The sequence below is a fragment of the Crotalus tigris genome, unplaced genomic scaffold (assembly GCF_016545835.1).
Source record: "Crotalus tigris isolate CLP2741 ecotype Arizona unplaced genomic scaffold, ASM1654583v1 scf7180000017666.379230911805:20528666, whole genome shotgun sequence".
Lineage (NCBI taxonomy): Eukaryota > Metazoa > Chordata > Lepidosauria > Squamata > Viperidae > Crotalus > Crotalus tigris.
Genome location: NW_024096552.1, coordinates 3,303,446 through 3,323,881, shown reverse-complemented (window position 1 = coordinate 3,323,881; position 20,436 = coordinate 3,303,446). Strand labels below are relative to the sequence as shown.

The 20,436-nt window shown below is 44.7% G+C and overlaps 1 protein-coding gene across 11 annotated transcripts in view; it reads left to right on the top strand.

The window, feature by feature from the left end:
• The window catches only part of LOC120305102 (tenascin-X-like), a 146,875-nt gene that overhangs the window by 112,115 nt on the left and 14,324 nt on the right, over positions 1-20,436 (top strand). For all 11 annotated transcript variants that reach the window (XM_039336510.1, XM_039336502.1, XM_039336511.1 and 8 more), the window contains 8 exons: positions 77-370; positions 2,738-3,025; positions 7,052-7,366; positions 10,854-10,976; positions 13,389-13,532; positions 14,759-14,884; positions 14,997-15,140; positions 17,197-17,327. In XM_039336510.1, coding sequence (XP_039192444.1) covers positions 77-370; positions 2,738-3,025; positions 7,052-7,366; positions 10,854-10,976; positions 13,389-13,532; positions 14,759-14,884; positions 14,997-15,140; positions 17,197-17,327 — 1,565 coding nt within the window. The remainder of the gene's footprint in view (positions 1-76; positions 371-2,737; positions 3,026-7,051; positions 7,367-10,853; positions 10,977-13,388; positions 13,533-14,758; positions 14,885-14,996; positions 15,141-17,196; positions 17,328-20,436) is intronic.

Sequence of the window (20,436 nt, the reverse complement as noted above, 5' to 3'; positions counted from 1 at the left end):
AATGCTTTCCACGATCTATAACAGATCCAGAGCTCAACTAAATTTGACTTTTCTGGCTTTGTTTTTCCACCCTTAGTCTCCAAACCTTCAGGACTGCAAGTTGCTCCTCAACCCAAGCTGGGGAAACTCTTCGCTTCCAACATCTCTGACACATCTCTCCGTCTGACCTGGCGGGTCCTGACTGGAAAATTTGAATCGTTCAGCATTGAGTACAGAGACGCAGAAGGCAAAACCCAGGTGTCGTCTGTAGACACCAACGCCCGGGATGTGGTCATTTCGAACTTGGTGCCCTCCCACAGATATAAGTTCAACCTCTACGGCATCTCTCAACAGAAACGGTTCGGTCCCGTCTCTACTGAAGTGGTCACAGGTCAGAGGCTCAAATTTCTTTATGAAGAAAAATAAAAGTTGTTCTCTCCCCCCCCCCAGCTGATTATTTCCTTCCCAGGCTGCTTCTGGCTGCCCTGTATGTAAGCGCTATACGTAGAACTTTATATAAGTGGGATGGGCTTCCCCCCAATCCGAGACCATAATGCAGTGATGGTGAACCTTTTAGAGATCAAATGCCCCAAACCAGCCCCTCCCGTCCCGCCTGCTCTGCCCCTCCTCCCGCTCTGCCCCCCCACCCCATGCCCTGCCCGCCCGCAGGGCCACTCACCACCTCCACAGCCCACTGCAGATTGCCCAGGAAGCCCAGCAGTGCCATGGCAGCCATGCCCTCCACCTATGCCCCGAAGCATCAACTGTGCGCGACGGGGTGTGAGGGTGGAGTCTTGTCCCCGCTGCCCGGCTGCCATGTCTTGGCTGCACTGATTCGCACAGACCGCGCCCGGGGGCAACTCTCCTCCAGGGTGGCTGCTGGTGAGGAGGGGGCACAAGGGGAGGCGGGGCTGGGGTAACGGCGTGCGTGCCCACAGAGAGGGCTCTGAGTGCTGCCTCTGGCATGCGTGCCATAGGTTCGCCACCACTGCCATAATGCAAGGACCTTACATATGTCAACATCTTTACCTCTAGAACAGGGACAGGCAACCTTGGCTCTTTTATGACTCATGGACTTCAACTCTCAGAATTCCTGAGCCAGCCATGCTGAGAGGAAAGGGAGATGTTTCCAAGCTGAGCCATGCCGGTTCAGGAATTCTGGGAGTTGAAGTCCACGAGTCATCAAAGAGCCAAGGTTGCCTACCCCTGCTCTAGAAGCTCAAGTAACTCATTTTGCAACTATTAAGCCCACTGCTCAAGTTTCAGCTAGGCTATTAGGATTAAATTTCTTCACAAGCTACTACTAATGTCTTGCTACCGCTGCGTATAAGTCTTTAAGATAAATGAGTTTTTGCTTTCACCTCATTCACCTAAGAAGGACATCTGTATTCACTGAACAGTTTCTGATTTTATGTTTTTCTATCCCTTACCAGAGCATGCCTCTTTTGGGGTAAAAAGGTCGGGGTTCCTCTGATTTTTGCAGAATCCATTCAAGTCCCAGATAGATAGATAGATAGATAGATAGATAGATAGATAGATAGATAGATAGATAGATAGATAGATAGATAGATAGACAGAGAGATAGGGAGATAGATAGATAGATAGATAGATAGATAGATAGATAGATAGATAGATAGACAGACAGACAGACAGACAGACAGACAGACAGACAGACAGACAGACAGACAGACAGACAGACAGACAGGGAGATAGGGAGATAGGGAGATAGATAGAGATAGAGAGAGAGAGAGAGAGAGAGAGAGAGAGAGAGAGAGAGAGAGAGAGAGAGAGAGAGAGAGAGAGGAAGATAGATAGATAGACAGACAGACAGATAGGGAGATAGGGAGATAGATAGATAGATAGATAGATAGATAGATAGATAGATAGATAGATAGATAGATAGATGATAGAGAGAGAGACAGACAGACAGACAGACAGAGATAGGGAGAGAGAGAGAGAGAGAGAGAGAGATAGGAAGATAGACAGACAGACAGACAGACAGACAGATAGACAGACAGACAGACAGAGAGAGAGAGATAGGGAGATAGATAGATAGATAGATAGATAGATAGATAGATAGATAGATAGATAGATAGATAGATAGAGAGATAGGAAGATAGATAGATAGACAGACAGACAGATAGGGAGATAGGGAGATAGATAGATAGAGAGAGAGAGAGAGAGAGAGAGAGAGAGAGAGAGATAGGAAGATAGATAGATAGACAGACAGACAGATAGGGAGATAGGGAGATAGATAGATAGATAGATAGATAGATAGATAGATAGATAGATAGATAGATAGATAGATAGATAGATAGATAGATAGATAGATGATAGAGAGAGAGAGAGAGAGACAGACAGACAGACAGATAGGGAGATAGATAGATAGATAGAGAGAGAGAGAGAGAGAGAGAGATAGGAAGATAGATAGATAGACAGACAGACAGACAGATAGGGAGATAGATAGATAGATAGATAGAGAGAGAGAGAGAGAGAGAGACAGACAGACAGACAGACAGACAGACAGACAGGGAGACAGACAGACAGGGAGACAGATAGACAGATGCTCTGCAAAGGACCCTGCTTTCCCCCCCCCCAGGTTTCCCCCCTGCATTTTACACAATTCATTGAAGTCCTTGCCAAACTCTGACTTTCCACAGAACCCAGCTCAGATACCCGATGTTAGATCCCTCAGCGTTTTGCAAAAAGCACGGCACCTTTTGTGTAACATTTTATAGTTGTTTTTTTTTTCTTCCAGCTCAAGTGAAGGACTCGGAGGCAAAACCCAAACTGGGCGATCTCTCCATCTCCGGAGTCACCAATGATTCTGTCCGTCTTTCGTGGACCGTCTCGTCCGGGAGATTTGACTCTTTTCTTATCCGATACAAAGACGCCCAAGGGAAACCTCAAAACGTGCCTGTTGGCGTGGACTCTCAGACAGTTTTCATCTCTAACTTAATACCGTCTCACAAATACAAGTTCAGCCTTTACGGCATCTCTGGGAAGAAACAGTTTGGACCTGTTTCAATTGATGCTGTCACAGCAGGTGAGTCTCTCTTGGAGCATCCTTGGTGCTCTCTGAGCGTGATTGTTTCCTTGCAGACGGTTCCTTGGCCAAATTAGGTTGCTGTAATAATAAAAATAATAATAATAATAATAATAAAGTTGGAAGGGACCTTGGAGGTCATCTAGTCCAACCCCCTGCTCAGGCAGGAAACACTATATCATTTCGGAAAAATGGCTATCCAGTCTCTTCTTAAAAACTTCCAGTGTTGGAGCATTCACCGCTTCTGGAGGCAAGTTGTTCCACTGGTTAATTGTTCTAACTGTCAGGAAGTTTCTCCTTAGTTCTAGGTTGCTTCTCTCTTTGGTTAGTTTCTATCCGTTGCTTCTTGTTCTGCCTTCAGGCGCTTTGGAGAATAGCTTGACTCCCTCTTCTTTGGGGCAGCCCCTGAGACATTAGAACACTGCTATCTTGTCCCCCCTCGTCCTTCTCTTTGTTAAACTAGACATACCCAATTCCAGCAACCGTTCCTTATATGTTTTAGCCTCCAGTCCCCTAATCATCTTTGTTGCTCTTCTCTGTACTCTTTCTAGAGTCTCAACACGGCATCACAGTGACCAAAACTAGATGCAGTATTCCAAGTGTGGCCTTACCAAGGCATTGTAAAGTGGTATTAACACTTCACGTGATGTCATGGTTCCAAGGGGTGTCAAACTCGCAATGTCACGTGACATGTCGCAACGTAGCTTGACTTTTTTCCTATTGCTGGAACTGGGGTTGGCGCGGTTTTGGCATCACGCATCCGGCCTGCAGGCCAGCAATTTGATACCCCTGCAATAGATGGAACCAAATAAATCAGAATATGGTTATTAAGTGAACTTGGCTCCCTTGTTGACTTTGCTTGTCAGAAGGTCACAAAAGGGGATCACATGACTCTGGGACACTGCAACCGTCATAAATATGAACCAGTTACCAAGTGCCCAAATTTTAGTCACGTGACCATTGGGACGCTACAACAGTCGTAAGTGTACAAAATAGTCATAAGTCGCTTTTTTCCAGTGCCGTTGAAACGGTCACTAAATGAACTGTTGCAAGTCGGGGACTATCTGTATGTCTGTAACCAGAGCATCCTGATCCCAGAAGTTGGGCCTGAGCCAAGTCATTATTCCCCAAGTATCTGTTTTCCATTTTCAAATATATATCTCACCTGCCTGTTTCACAATTTCCAGCGTCTGCCTTCATCAGTCCCTCAGAAATCCATTCTTGTTTCTTCATTTCTGAGGATTTTCAATCGGCCTGGATTTGAAATGAGTCAATTCAGATGCTTGGCGATTGATACATATTTATGATGGTTGCAGTGTCGCAGGGTCACACGATCACCTGCCGCGACTGTTGACCCGGATTTAAAGGACGTGCACATGGTCCCGCTATCTCTGGCCACTTGCAGAACCGTGAATGCAAGGTCATAAAAGGACAGCAAAGGAAACACCCAATATCCTAACCTACCCAAGAACATGTGGCATCTTGTTGTTAGTTGCGAAGTCGTGTCTGACCCATTGTGACCCCATGGACAACGTTCCTCCAGGCCTTCCTGTCCTCTACCATCTTCTGGAGTGCATTTAAGCTCATGCCTACTGCTTCAGTGACTCCATCCAGCCATCTCATTCTCTGTCATCCCCTATTGCCCTCAATCTTTCCCAGCATTAGGCCCTTCTCCAGTGAGTGGCCAAAGTACTTGAGTTTCAACTTCAGGGAAATACCTAAGCCACCCAAAAGGGAACATATGATGTTTTGGGGAAACACCCAAAAGGGCACATTTTTAGCTACTTCTGCTTTCTCCCTTCTTATCTACAATGTGCCAGCCTTAAAAGGCGAAGTCTTTATCTTATGTGTGTCAGCTTTGCTGGGTGAATTGCTTATGTAATCAAAGAAAGCATAATAATAATAATAATAATAATAATAATAATAATAATAATAATAATAATAATAATAATAATAATAATAATAATAATAGTAGTAAAGTTGGAAGGGACCTTGGAGGTCATCTAGTCCAACCCCCTGCTCGGGCAGGAAACCCTACACCATTTCGGACAAGTGGCTGTCCAGTCTCTTCTTAAAAACTTCCAGTGTTGGAGCATTTACTGCTTCTGGAGGCAGGCTGGTCCACTGATTAATTGTTCTCACTGTCAGGAAGTTTCTCCTTAGTTCTAGGTTGCTTCTCTCCTTGATTAGTTTTCACCCATTGCTTCTTGTCCTGCCTTCAGGTGCTTTGGAAAATAGCTTAATTCCCTCTTCTTTATGGCAGCCCCTGAGGTATTGGAATACTGCTATCATGTCCCCCCTTGTCCTTCTCTTCGTTAAAATAGACATACCCAATTCTAGCAACCGTTCCTTATATGTTTTAGCCTCCAGTCCTCTAATCATCTTTGTTGCTCTTCTCTGTACTCTTTCTAGAGTCTCAACATCTTTTTTACATCGTGGTGACCAAAACTGGATGCAGTATTCCAAGTGTGGCCTTACCAAGGCATTGAAGAGTGGTATTAATGCTTCACGTGATCTTGATTCTGATATTTGGGGTTTTTTCTCTTAATAATAATAATAATAGTAGTAGTAGTAGTAGTAGTAAAGTTGGAAGGGACCTTGGAGGTCATCTAGTCCAACCCCCTGCTCAGGCAGGAAACCCTACACCATTTTGGACAAATGGCTGTCCAGTCTCTTCTTAAAAACTTCCAGTGTTGGAGCATTTACTGCTTCTGGAGGCAGGTTGTTCCACTGATTAATTATTCTCACTGTCAGGAAGTTTCTCCGTAGTTCTAGGTTGCTTCTCTCCTTGATCAGTTTCCATCCGTTGCTTCTCATCCTGCCTTCAGGTACTTTGGAAAATAGCTTGATTCCCTCTTCTTTATGGCAGCCCCTGAGGTATTGGAATACTGCTATCATGTCCCCCCTTGTCCTTCTCTTCGTTAAACTAGATATACCCAATTCTAGCAACCGTTCCTTATATGTTTTAGCCTCCAGTCCCCTAATCATCTTTGTTGCTCTTCTCGGTACTCTTTCTAGAGTCTCAGCATCTTAGAGAAGCCCGTCTTTGTTCAGCTGAATAAAAATGTAAAGCTGGAAGGTAACTTCTGGTTTCCTGTATTTTTTTATCAAGCAAAATCTCAGAACTTGCATAGCACGACCTCCTGACAAGCAAAGTCAATGGGGAAGTCAACAAGTTGCCCTTCGTAACTGTGTTACTATTTTAACCCCCCACCCTGGTTCATTTAACAACTGGGGCAAGCAAGGTCGTAACGTCGGGCAAAGGTCGCTTAGCGTACGTCTCATTTAGCAGCAGAAATTTGGGGCTGGCTCGCAATCCTACATCGAGGACCAGCTGTGCAGGAGAGAATGAAAAGGAAGCATACACACACACACACACACACACACACACACACACACACACACACACGTCAGAAGAACAAGCTACAGACACACTGCAAGGGAGCGAGTTTGAAGCATTTGGCTCACTGTTGTTTTGTTAATGAGCTGCCATCTTTGTGATCTGGCCAACCGCATGCCAAAGGAAAAGGAATGTGCTTTTCACACGCAGAAAGTACTTTGTTTTAACAAACCAAGCCAGTAGATCAAGATCAAGGAAAGTCACTACTTTGTACTACATCAATGAGGCCACATCTGGAATCTTGCATTCAGTATGGCTCACTCCCATCAGAAGTGGCCAATATCAAGACTCGCACTGGGGTCAAAACAATGTCATCTACCTTCATTTGAACTAATTCCCAGTTTGCAGCCCCCCTCGCCCCTTTGTGCCCCTCACTGAGCCCTGGTGGCGCAGTGGTTAGAAAGCAGCACAGCCGGCCACTTCTGCTAACTGCCGGCTGCCAGCAGTTCGGCAGTTCGAGTCTTGCCATCTCAAGGTCGACTTGTCCTTCCGTCCTTCCGAGGTGGGTAAAATGAGGAGCCAGACTGGGGGCAACACGCTGATTCTGTAAAACGCTTAGAGAGAGCTATAAAACGCTGTGGAGCAGTATATAAGTCTAAGTGCCGTTGCTATTCTTTCTCCTGCAGCTTTTTCGGAAAGCGCCAGCAGTCCAGCCCCCTGGCTCAGTCCTCTTGTGGTCTCTGAAGTGACCTCTACAACTCTGCAGCTCAGCTGGGATGTCCCAGAGGGGGAGTTTGACTTCTTCATCGTGAGGTGGAAGGACAATTTGGGCAACGGCCAAACACCTGTCCCAGGCAAAGAAGTTAAAGTGCCTGGGGACAAACGCTCCGTCACTCTCCAAGGACTCGCACCCAGTACCGAATACAGCCTGACAGTCTATGGCATCAAAGATGAGTCAGAGGTGGCTGATATCAACACTGGAGCAAAGACAAGCGGGCTAGGTAAAAAGTGGCAGCGTGGGTTAAAACAAAAAATTTTAAAAAACCAAAAGAACAAATACTTCTCAATAAAAGCATTAACATAGTAAGTGGGTGTCAGTCACAAGAAGACAGTTAGCTAGCTGACTAGATAGATAGATAGACATACAGATAGATGGATGATAGATAGATGATAGCCATATAACTAGATAGACAGACAGACAGAGAGATATAGATAAATGATAGACAGACAGATAGATATAGATAAATGATAGACAGACACAGACATACAGACAGATAGATAGATGATAGCTAGATAGCTAGATAATTAGATAGATAGACAGACAGACAAATATAGATAAATATTAGACAGAGAAATAGATACATAAATGATAGCTAGATAGATTAGATAGATAGACAGACAGACAGACAGACAGATATAGATAAATGATAGACAGACAGATAGATATAGATAAATAATAGACACAGATAGATACATAAAGATAGCTAAGCTAGACAGACAGAAAGATAGATAGATATAGATAAAAGATAGACAGACAGACAGATAGATACATAAATAATAGCTAGATAGATAGATAGATAGATAGATAGATAGATAGATAGATAGATAGATAGATAGATAGATAGATAGAAATACGTAGAGAGACAGATGATTAGACAGATAGACAGATAGATATGTCATAGCTAGATAGACAGACAAAGAGCATATAGATTCATTCATTCATTCATTCATTCCTTGACAAAGCTGCAAAGATGCCTGTTGCTTAAAAGCCTTGCCCCATGTCTATTGGCTGGGCTTATGTGATGTCATGAAAGATTAGAATAAGGACCTTTCAGGCAGGTAAAGTAACCCCTTGGGCAATTCTTGGAAGAGAAAGAGAAGACCTGGGAGATGAGATTACGGTGAAGGGTGCCTTGTGGTGTCCCTGACAAATGTGAAGTGAAGGTTTTTGGGAGAACTTGGAACTCATAGAACTGGTGGGAAAATAGTTCGGCTTTGCCAGAAAAGTCTAGGGATCTTTGGCTAGAAATCAGAGGAGGAAGAGAGAAGCGTCTCTGGCCTGTTTTCGTCGTCCTTACAGATTTCACCGGAGAGGCATATCAACCACAGCTGTAGTAGCGCATGATGCTCTTCCTGGTTCCCTCCCTCCACCCTGGGAATTAAGCTAGGAACTACTACAATAGGGGCCTCTTCCTACTTCTGGAGGAAGTCAAGAAATTGTTTTCACAGTTGCCAAGAAACCATGTCCAGAGTCCAATTTCTACTCTCACCTCCAGTACAACCTGCCCTCTCTGTCGAGTTTAGTTTTGAACCGTACCTGCTCATCTGCCCTAGGCAGGCCATTTTGGGTTATCGAGGCGGAGGCCACGATATTTAAGAGCTGGCCTTGTGGGAGACCACAAGCATCTCAACAGCTGTGCAATCTTGGCTTGGTTCACCTTGGGCTGGGCCAGCTTCCAGCTGTGGTTTCTTTCCTAAGCCCTGAGTGATTCGTCTTTGGCACTTTGCTGTTTTCTTTGTGGTTGGCCAGATTGTCCACCGCGGGCCCCAAGAGGGAGGGAGGGAGGGAAAACTTTAAGGGGAAGGGGTGAGCTCGTCAGAGGCCCGTGCCAAACCACAGGCCTCCGTGCTCCTCTCTTCTCTCGAAAGGCCCAGCTGCAGTGCCATCTGGGTTAAAATCCACGAGGACGTTTTTCATTTCTTCCTAAAAGGGGGGTGAGCAAAGCCCCAATTTGGACTGAGACCTTGGGGGTAATGAGAAAGGGAGTTTATTTATTTATTTATTGTAAAAGTTTTTATTAGTTTTTTTCCCCTCCTACATTCAGTAATAATTTTCACGAAGAAAAGGACGAGGGGGGACATGATAGCAGTGTTCCAATATCTCAGGGGCTGCCCCAAAGAAGAGGGAGTCAAGCTGTTCTCCAAAGCGCCTGAAGGCAGGACAAGAAGCAACGGATGGAAACTAACCAAAGAGAGAAGCAACCTAGAACTAAGGAGAAACTTCCTGACAGTTAGAACAATTAACCAGTGGAACAACCTGCCTCCAGAAGCGGTGAATGCTCCAACACTGGAAGTTTTTAAGAAGAGACTGGACAGCCATTTCTCCGAAATGGTGTAGAGTTTCCTGCCTGAGCAGGGGGGTTGGACTCGATGACCTCCAAGGTCCCTTCCAACTTTATTATTATATTATATTATATTATATTATATTATATTATATTATATTATATTATATTATATTATATTATATATTATAACCTGCTGTCTGAGTTTACATTCGTTAATATATATTTAATTCCTAATCCTTTCTTCTTTCCTCTGGCCATCGATAAAATAAGTCCCAAGTTTGATAATATCCCGTTTCTTCTTTTTCTTTCAGTCTCATGGTCAGTCTGTCCATCTCTGTGCATTCTAGTATTATTTTTTTAAATTATTTCTTCATCTGATGGTATTCCTTCATTTTTCCAGCATGGCGCAAATATAATTCTTGCCGCTGTTGTGACGTGCACAATCAAATATCAGCTTTGTTTGTTAGTCTTTTCTGGCATTATACCTAATTTTTAAAAAGTTCAGGTTTAAAATCTACATGTTTAGCGTTTTGTTGGCCATAGCCCCCCCCCACCTGAGGCAGCTTCCCCACATAACCCCTTGCTGCATTTTAAGGCGATCATAACATTTACTCTTCATTTTTGGGTGGTTCTGTTTTATAATAATAATAATAAAGTTGGAAGGGACCTTGGAGGTCATCTGGTCCAACCCCCTGCTCAGGCAAGAAACCCTATACCATTTCAGACAAATGGCTGTACAGTCTCTTCTTAAAGACTTTCAGTGTTGGAGCATTCACAACTTCTGGAGGCAGGTTGTTCCACTGGTTATTTGTTCTCATTGTCAGGAAGTTTCTCCTTAGCTCTTGGTTGCTTTTTTTTCTCCTTGCTTAGTTTCCATCCGTTGCTTCTTGTCCTGCCTTCAGGCACTTTGGAGAATAGCTTGACTCCCTCTTCTCTGGGGCAGCCCCTGAGATATTGGAACACTGCTATCTTGTCCCCCCTCGTCCTTCTCTTTGTTAATCTAGACATACCCAATTCCAGCAACCGTTCCTTATATGCTTTACCAACCAGTCCCTTAATCATCTTTGTTGCTCTTCTCTGCACTCTTTCTAGAGTCTCAACATCTTTTTCAAATCGTGGTGACCAAAACTAGATGCAGTATTCCAAGTGTGGCCTTACCAGGGCATTGTAAAGTGGTATTAAACACTTCACGTGATCTTGATTCTCTTTGTTTTATATTAGAGCAGAGCTCTCCAAAGTTGGCAACTTTAAGACTAGTCTTATAGTTGCCAGGTTCGGGGAGCCCTGTATTAGAGGATTGGAGACCAATGGATGTTTCCTCTTTTGACTAAGAAATTGACTCTTCCTACAAGGATGTCTTCCTTGGATTATTTTCTAGAAAAGCTACACAGATCCATCTCTCACTTGTTCTTTCTTCTTTCAGAGCTGGATGGTCCCCAGGACTTGCGGTTCAGTGACATTCACGAGACCTCTGTGGTAACCAACTGGAGCCCTCCGTCTTCTCGCATCGACGGCTACAAAGTTTCTTTCCAGCCCTCAGATGGGGGTGAGTGTCTTTACCTACTTGTTCCTCAGGAGTGTGTGTTAACACCACGCGGAATGTCTTCGCTGAATTCGCAGCATGTGCCAGAATGAGTTAGGGTGGAATGGAGTTAGGGCAGTGGTTCTCAACCTTTTTAATGCCGCGACCCCCAACTGGTCATAAAGAGCCGAGGTGGCGCAGCAGTTAGAGTGCAGTACTGCAGGCCACTTTAGCTGACTGTGTTCAGCGGGTCAGCGGTTCAAATCTCATCGGCTCAAGGTTGACTCAGCCTTCCATCCTTCCGGGGTAGGTAAAATGAGGACCCAGATTGTTGGGGGCAATGTAAATATATATATACATTGCTTACTGGTGTACACCGCTTAGAGAGTGCTTGCACTTAAAGCGGTATATAAGTCTCATAAATAAATAAATAAATAAATAAATAAGTCGACTCTCAACTGGTGCAGCACCGTTTGCAGAATGGGAACTTTTGGCGGGCTCAGCAGGGCAGAGACAGCCTGGACAATTCCTATTGGCTTTTGAAAGCCAATAGAATTAGACTCTATTCAAGAGAGTCTATTCTATTGGCTTTCAAAAGCCAATAGAATAAAAGGGAATAGCACAGCTAAGGAAAAGGGGAAAGAAAATGCGTTGTTTGGTGACTGCGTTGTTTGGTGACCCCCGTGAAATGGCCGTTCGACCCCAAATGGGGTCCCGACCCATAGGTTGAGAACTACTGAGTTAGGGTTAGCATCTTGAGGAAAAGCCAACTATTACAAACCAGTTTAACGTAGTTTATTTGGGCACAGGGTCATGAGTAGAATTAGGGTTAGAGTTTGTTTGAGCACAGCAGTTGTGTTTTACGAAACTGCATTTAAGATTTATTGTATCGTGTTAATCTAGTTGTGCCTCCTCAATGGTCTTAAAATTTTGTAACAGTGAACCAAGGGTCAACTCTTAACTCTTATTGTTTCCATGTGGTAATGTTGACAGCCAGTTTGGTCTTGTGCCGTGGTGACAAACCTATGACACGCGTGCCACAGGTGGCACACAGAGCCCTCTCTGTGGGCATGTGCGCAGTTACCCCAGTCCTAGGCCTTCAGTTGGGTTTTATAAAATCTTTTCGCTTTAGGCCTCCACTGCCGTGTGCAAAAAAAAAAAAAAAGGTTCAATCAATCAATCAATTTCAACTTCTCGCAAAGTTGGAATTGATTGATTGAACTGTTTAGTCCCATCCAGTCTGCCATTACCATGGCAGTCACGCCCACCCAATGGGCCACACCCAGCCAGTTGGCCACACCCAACCAATGGGCCACTCCCACCCAGCACCCGACCATACATAAGTGGATTTGGGGTTGCAGTTTGGGCACTCAGTCTCTAAAAGGTTCGCCATCACTGGTCTAGTGATTAAAGTGCTGGATTAAGAGTGGGGAAACCTGAGTTGTAATCTTGCCTTAGGCACAGGAATTGAGTTTGAGTTGGCCCCTCTCTCTCAGCCGTAAGAAGGACGTGGCGATAGCAAATCAGAGCCGATCTTGTGGGAGAAATGTTATGATTAAGTCTGCCTGTCATTCAGTGCAGGCTTCTCTAGTCTGGTCCTCTCCAAATGATTCAGACTACAAATCCCATCGTGCTCAGCCAAGGTGTGACTTTCCCATGCTAGCTCGACAAGCTGTCTGTCGTATTGGAGGGCACCAAATTAAAAAGCACATAATCTCTGTCCAGTGCTTCATAGCAATAGCAGTAACACTTATATATCGCTTCATGGTGTTTTACAGCTCTCTCTAAGCCAGTGGTTCTCAACCTTTTTAATGCCGCGACCCCCAACCGGTAGTAAGTCAAGGACTACTCAACCGGTCGTAAGTCGAGGACTACTCAACTGGTGCAGCACCGTTTGCAAAATGGGACTTTTGGCGGGCTCAGCAGGGCAGAGACAGCCTGGACAATTCCTATTGGCTTTTGAAAGCCAATAGAATTAGACTCTATTCAAGAGAGTCTATTCTATTGGCTTTCAAAAGCCAATAGAATAAAAGGGAGTAGCACAGCCAAGGAAAAGGAGAAAAAAATGGCGGACTGCGTTATTTGGCGACCCCCGTGAAATGGTTGTTCGACCCCAAATGGGGTCCCGACCCACAGGTTGAGAACCACTGCTCTAAGCAGTTTATAGAGTCAACATCTCTCTCTCTCTCTCTCTCTCTCTCACACACACACACACACACACACACACACACACACACACACACCAATCTGGCTCCTCATTTTACTGACCTCGGAAGGATGGAAGGCTGTCAACGTTTGAGCCAGTCAGGATTGAACTGCTGGCAGGTGGCAGAGTTAGCCCGCAATACTGCATTCTAACCACTGCGCCACCACGGCTCTTAATACAGCTCATAACAGCTGCAGAGATATATCAGCTCTGTTTTTTTCTGTTTTTAGGGGAGCCCAAGAGCATTTCAGTGGATGGATCTGAACTCAGGGCCCTCATTGAGGGTCTGACTCCTGGGGCCAGCTATGAGGTCGCTGTAATGTCTATACGTGGGTTTGAAGAGAGTGAGCCACTGGTGGGCTATGTCACCACAGGTAATTCATGAGGGCGAGATGCTTAAATGTTATCCAGCAACAGAACTACCTATTGATTGATTGATTCATGTTGATTGATTCCCGTATTGATACACTATGGTTGATTGATTCATTTAGTGCCAGGTCTTTGAGCCAAGGCAACAAAGAGACACTACCCAAACTATCAGGCTGTTATTTCATTGATCTAGTCTTACCAATGAAGGCAAATATATATGTTCCGGGATAATGTTGCAGAATCCAGTCTGGGTCAGTCACTGGGGCCAAAGGCTCCAGCACAAGTCTGAAAGCTTGGAAGACTAAACCTCTGGTCCCGGTGACCAACCCAGATTGGATACTGATCTAGTCTTGCCTGACTAGGATCTACGTCTTCGAAGCTCCCTTTTGCCATACAGCAGACTTCCCCAACTTTTCTGGGTTGGCGGCCCAGGGCAGGGAGAAGAGGGGGGAAAGAGGGCATGGTTTTGTGGGAGAGGCAATGTCAACGCTGCAAATATTGTATATTCTTGCTTTTGACAATATGCAGAATTGTCTAGTAAATATGGGGTTAATAAAGAGCAGAAGAGGCGTTGGGGGTAAAGCTCGGGAAAAAAAGAGGAAGAAACATTTGACCTTCACACTCATTGGATAGTGTGAGATATGACGGCTAATTTAGGGAGGGAACATGTTGATAATTTAACTGCTCAGAGGAAGAGAACTTAGATCCTAGCATCCCCCCGTTGTGCCTGTGCCGACATTTTGTAACAATAAAAGACTTTTAGGAAAATCAATGCCTGGAAGTTCTTTGGAATGTTTCATTAGCCGGAATCACAACAGGCAAGAGCATGCACAGGTATGTGCATGCACGAGCAGCCATTGGTCACTCAAGTGGAGCTGCGAGTGCCCACGACGTTTGCATGAAAGTGGCTGTGAGCACCTACAATGCTGACGCGAATGGGGCCATGAGCACCCATGACACTCACATAAGTGGGGCTGCGAACCCACGTGACGCTTGCCGAGTGAGGCCATGAGCCCCCAAGACGCTTGTGTGAGTGGGGCTGTGTGCATACCAACCACCTACCCGCGTGGCCCAGTTGCGAATAACCATGGACCGGTAGTGGGTCACAGCCCAGAGGTTGGGGACCCTTGCCATATGGTGCCTTTCCAGAAGTCACTGTCTTCCTGTTCACAGTGTGGAAGTTCCTTTGGGTGGAAATATTCAGGCCATCCTCTCTTTCTTTAACTCACAGTGCCAGATGGTCCTTCCGATTTGCGGGCTGTCAATGTAACCGATACCTCGGCTGTGCTGACGTGGCATCCTGCTGTGGCTGAGATGAACAACTACATTGTCACGTATGGACCTATCACCAGCACTGGTAAGAAATAAAAGCTTGTGAAGCATGGGGACAATCGGTTGGCCATAAAACTGCCTGGGGGGATCTTTTCTCTGTATTTACCTAGTCTGCATTCCTTCTCACACACCCCCAGGCTCACAGGTCTCTGAATCAGTACCAGGAAATCGTGTCCAGCTTCAGCTGTCAGAGCTGCAAAGGGACATGGAATATTGGGCCAATGTCTATGGAGAAAAGGAAGGAAACCGAAGTTCTCCCATCAGCGCTTCTTTCACTACTGGTGAGTGTCAATGCTGCTAACATCGGATGTTTTTGCTTTGACAACAGTTGGAGAGGCAACCATTTTGTTCTTATGTTTTACTTTTAGAGCTAGAGCTAGAGTTAGATGATGCTGGGGGGGGGGGATGCACATGAGAGTTCAGCTAGACATAACAATACTGGACCTAGTGTGTGAACCAAGGTTATTGAAATAAGAGATGATAAGCATTGGCGGGCTTAAGAACTGGAGGGAAAGCCTTCATTTCAAACTAATTGGAGAATGTGATTTATGACTGTCAATTGGAGGAGGGAATTGTGCTTTGGTACTATTTGTTTAGGGGAGGGGAATTCAGTTTTTGGCTTCGATTATGTTAGTGCCGATGCTATGCTTCTCAAATAAAGATTCTTTAAGGTAAACAATGCCTCGAAGTTCTTTGAAGAGTTTTATCTGTCGGAACCATGACAGTGAGTGGATGAACTCCATTGCAGTGGTAATAGTGGCTGCACCATTGGAAGACCGGAAGGGCCAGGTTGGGGACAGCCCCTCCTGGAAAGATGTATTTATGAGGTTGCTATCCCTCAACACTTGATGGCGCGTGTTCAATTAACCAGTCAATCCATCAATCAGAGTGGAGAATGGAGTCAGTAGGGATGACTTCTGAAGAGAAAAAAAAGATATGTCTACAAGTAGCCTTTGACTTACAATCACAACTGGGACAAGAAATACCATCGTTAAGTGGCATGGTCAGTAAGCGATGCATCACGTGACCGCAACCAATTCTATGACCTTTTGGCCACAACTATTAAAACGAGATGTCACGTGATGTCACAAAAACAGCTAATACAATCCTTGGTTGCATAAGAAGAGGCATAGATTCCAAATCACGTGAAGTATTAGTGCTGCTTTATAAAGCCTTAATAAGGCCACACCTGGAATAATTGCATCTAATTTTAGTCACCACATTACATAAAAGAGGCTGAGACTTTGGAAAAAGGGCAAAGAAGAGGAACTAATATTATTAAGGGCCTGGAAACAAAAAGATATGAAGAATGATTGCAGGAATTGGGCACAGCCAATCTAGAGAAAAGAAGGGGGGACATGATAGCAATATTCCAGTATTTGAGGGACTGCCACAAAGAGGAGAGGTTCAATTTATTTTCCAAAGCACCAGAAGGCAAGACAAGAAACAAGGATAGGAAACTAATCAAGGAGAGAAGCAACCTGGAATTAAGGAGAAACTTTCTAACAGTGAGGACAATCAACCAGTGGAACAGCTTTGCCTTCAGAAGTTGTGGGTGCTTCATCACTGGAGATTTTTAAGAAGAGACTGGCAAGCCACTTGTCTGAAATAGTATAGGGCAGGGGTAGGCAACCTTGGCTCTTTTATGACTGGTGGACTTCAACTCCCAGAATTCCTGAGCCAGCCATGCTGAGGGGAAAGGGAGAGGTTTCCAAGCTGAGCCATGCTGGCTCAGGAATTCTGGGAGTTGAAGTCCACCAGTCATAAAAGAGCCAAGGTTACCTACCCATGGTATAGGAGGTTGGACTAAAAGACCTTCAAGGTCCCTTCCAGCTCTATTCTGATAGATTGATTGTAATTTGTGAGCTTCCATGCTGGCTTCCTCATTGACTTTGCCATATCTTTGTAACACATCAAGCTGATGTATAACGAAACTGAACACTCAAGGAAGTTTTCTACATTCCAAACCTGATTTTAACATGAGTGAATTTCAGGCATCAAATTTCATTTTGGCTAAAAATTGAGCCATCTTGGAAGGAAATATATACCACACAAATGCCAGGTGCTTGAAGACGAACGAGGCAGCAGAGTTCACGCAATGCTGTAAATCGGGGCTGCTTAAACCAGATTGCCTTGTTTGTCATTCCCTGTCTTAGAATTTCGCAGGAGAATTTTATTTTTTTTAAAACATGAGGCAAAATATCCCTTGGGCTTCATTTCCCAAAAGAACTCATAGATTTTTCTCTGCTCCTCTATAACGCAAGGTAGAGTTAAATTCATCATTGTGCAATTTAGTTCAATTTTTTTTTGTTAATCCTCATCTTCCTCCTCCTGCAGGAGCAGATGGGCCCCGGGACCTGCATGCTACCGAAATTTCACCTCGCAGTGCGCATCTCATCTGGTCATCCCCCAGGGCTTCCCCTGAGGGGTATCTGTTGAGTTATGAGACCCCTGATGGACAATCAAAGGTACCTAACCACATGGCTACTGTCACATACAGGTAGTCCTTGATTTAACAGTCACAATTGAGCCATTGCTGAGACATTTGTTAAGTGAGTTTTGCCCCGTTTTAGGACCTTGCTTGCCACAGTTGTTAAGTGAATCACTGCAGTTGCTAACTTGGTAACGTGGTTGGTAAGTGAATTTGGCTCCCTTGCTTGTCAGAAGGTCACAAAAGGAGATCACATGACTCCAGGATACTCCAACTATCATCAATATGAGTGTCAGGTCCACTTTCATGTCCTGCCATTCTGTTGCGAGGGGGGGGGGACAGTTGCATGTTTGGATGCTTAGGGAAGGGGAGTTGTTTTTGGAGACGAAGCAGACTTCCTCTCAGCCAGTTCCAGCCTGGTTCCAAGGCCGTCATGCCCTGAGAGTGACTTGCTATCTGTCTAGCACCTCAGCATTCTCAAAACATCTTCCTATCGCCTGGTCAGAGGGACTGGTCTGAGGGTTGGGACTTGGGGGAAATGAAAGAATAGCTGTCAATGCCGCTAACATCGGAGGTTCTTGCTTTGATGACATAGGGAGATGCAGCCTTTTTCTTTCCTATGCTTTACTCTTAGAATTAGATGATATCGGGGGAGAAGGAGGATTGTGATGGGAGTTAGTTAGGCATAACAATTCAGGGGGCTTTGAAATAAAAGATGATAAAGAAATGGCGGGGTTGGAGAACGGGAGGGAAAGCTTGCAATTCAAACTAATTGGAGAATGTGATTTATGACTGTAAAATGGGGGGGGGGGGGTGAATTGTGCTTTGATACTATGCGCTCAGGGGAGGGGAATTCAGATTTCGGCTTCGACCATGTATGTGCCGAAGCTATGCTACTCGAATAAAGATTCTTTAAGGTAAACAATGTCTTGAAGTACTTTGAAGAGTTTCATTTGTTGGAACCATGACAATAGCTTTGTGCTTAGTGCGGGATCTTCAGACTCTGCCCGACTATCCTGCAACCACTTTCTCTCAGTAAAAGTTCTTTTGATCATGAATTTTAATCATGTGACCACGGGGATGCCACAATGGTTGTAAGTGTGAAAAATAGACATACGTCACTTTTTTCACTGCCGTTGTATCTTTGAACGGTCACTAAACAAACTGTTGTAAGTTGAGGACTACCTGTATTCCTACTGAACATAAAATACTATATACATTTAGTATAGTACTGTAATAGCCATATGCATATTATTGTTTCCTTGATTGATTAGGTTCAATTGATTGATTAGGTTTATAAAAACTGACCCCTGGATGACTGTTCTTGTACTGTTTGTTTTGTTATGTTTTATGGTGTTTTTATTGTTAGCCGCTCAGAGTCCTCCGGGAGTGGGGCGGCTTATAAATTTTAAAAATAAATAAATAAATACACTGCTTCAGTCTTGGGGACGCTGTGTGGTAAAGTGCTGAAGGTGCTGGATTAAGAGTGGAGAGCCCCAGGTTCTAACCTGCCACCACACACACACACACACACACACACACACACACACACACACAGAGAGAGAGAGAGAGAGAGAGAGAGAAACACACAGAGAGAGGGGGGGGAGAGAAAGATGCCCTAGCCTAGAGTAGTGTTTCTCAATCTTAGTAACTTTAAAATAGGTGGACTTAAACATCCAGAATTCCTCAGCCAGCCATGCTACGTGGGGAATTCTGGGAACTGAAGTCCACAAGTATAGGCCTCGGAGGACTGGAGGAGGCCTCCCAGGCCTAGAATGGCCACTGGAAGTGCATGGATGTCACTTCCGGAAGTCCATTCTAGGCCTCAGAGGCCCAGGCCTGCATTGAATAAGAAAACCAGTTGTTCAGGTATTTGAATTCCACCACTGGCTGGAACCCATCATCAGGGAACTTCTCTCTCTCCAGAATATGTGCACTGGGATATTCTGCATGTTGTATTTATATGGTGCCTGATTGTGTGTTGCTTTTAGTTGTTAATTAGGGTGTTGATTGTTGGCTATTAAGTCATTGATCGCTGTTTCCTTGTGCCACTGCACTCTCAGCTCCTGATAAGCTGATGGTAAATCAGCACGCTTGTTAACTGATAAGCATCTCCCCGCCCCCCGCTTCCCAGGCTTCAATAATATAACTGGCTATTTTTGTCCCTGCTCAGCCAACAATTGTTGTAACTGCAAAATTCAATGCATGTCCTTGCTCATTGCAGTGTGAGGTTGCCAATGAGTTTGGGGTCTCTTTTATGTTGTATGTTCTACTTATTCATTGGTGGAACAGGTCGACTTGGAAAGTAAGGTCTCCCCTTTGCTGGGGGTTGCAGTTAAGTAGCATGTCTTTCAAGATAAATAGAAAAGCTGACGCGTGCACTGAGTAGGGCTTGGATTAGATCAGTGGTTTTCAACCTGTGGGTTGGGACAGGACCCCATTTGGGGTCGAACGACCATTTCACGGGGGTCGCCAAACAACGCAGTCCGCCATTTTTTCTCCCTTTTCCTTAGCTGTGCTACTCCCTTTTATTCTATTGGCTTTTGAAAGCCAATAGAATAGACTCTCTTGAATAGAGTCTAATTCTATTGGCTTTCAAAAGCCAATAGGAATTGTCCAGGCTGTCTCTGCCCTGCTGAGCCCGCCAAAAGTCCCATTCTGCAAACGGTGCTGCACCAGTTGAGTAGTCCTCGACTTACGACCGGTTGAGTAGTCCTCGACTTACGACTGGTTGGGGGCTCGCGGCATTAAAAAGGTTGAGAACCACTGGATTAGATGATACTTACTGTCCCTTCCATGTTTTAATAGAGGAGAATATTTGTGGCTCATGGTTGAACTGTAGTGTCCTCTTTGATGCCCTCTAATCTTGGTTGCTTTTTTTTTTTTTTTTTTGCTAACGTTTCATTCCCCAACTAGATAACATCATCAGTGTACTGATGGCATTATCTAGTTGGGAAACAAAACGTCTGGAAGGAAACCACCAAGCTCAGAAAGCACCAAAGACCCCAACTTTCCACGTTGTAATTTTATGGGAAGTATTTAATACCGTATATTCCGGCGTATAAGGTGACTGGGCGTATAAGACGACCCCCAACTTTTGAGAAGATTTTCATCTTATACACCAGAAAATACAGTACAATATTGAA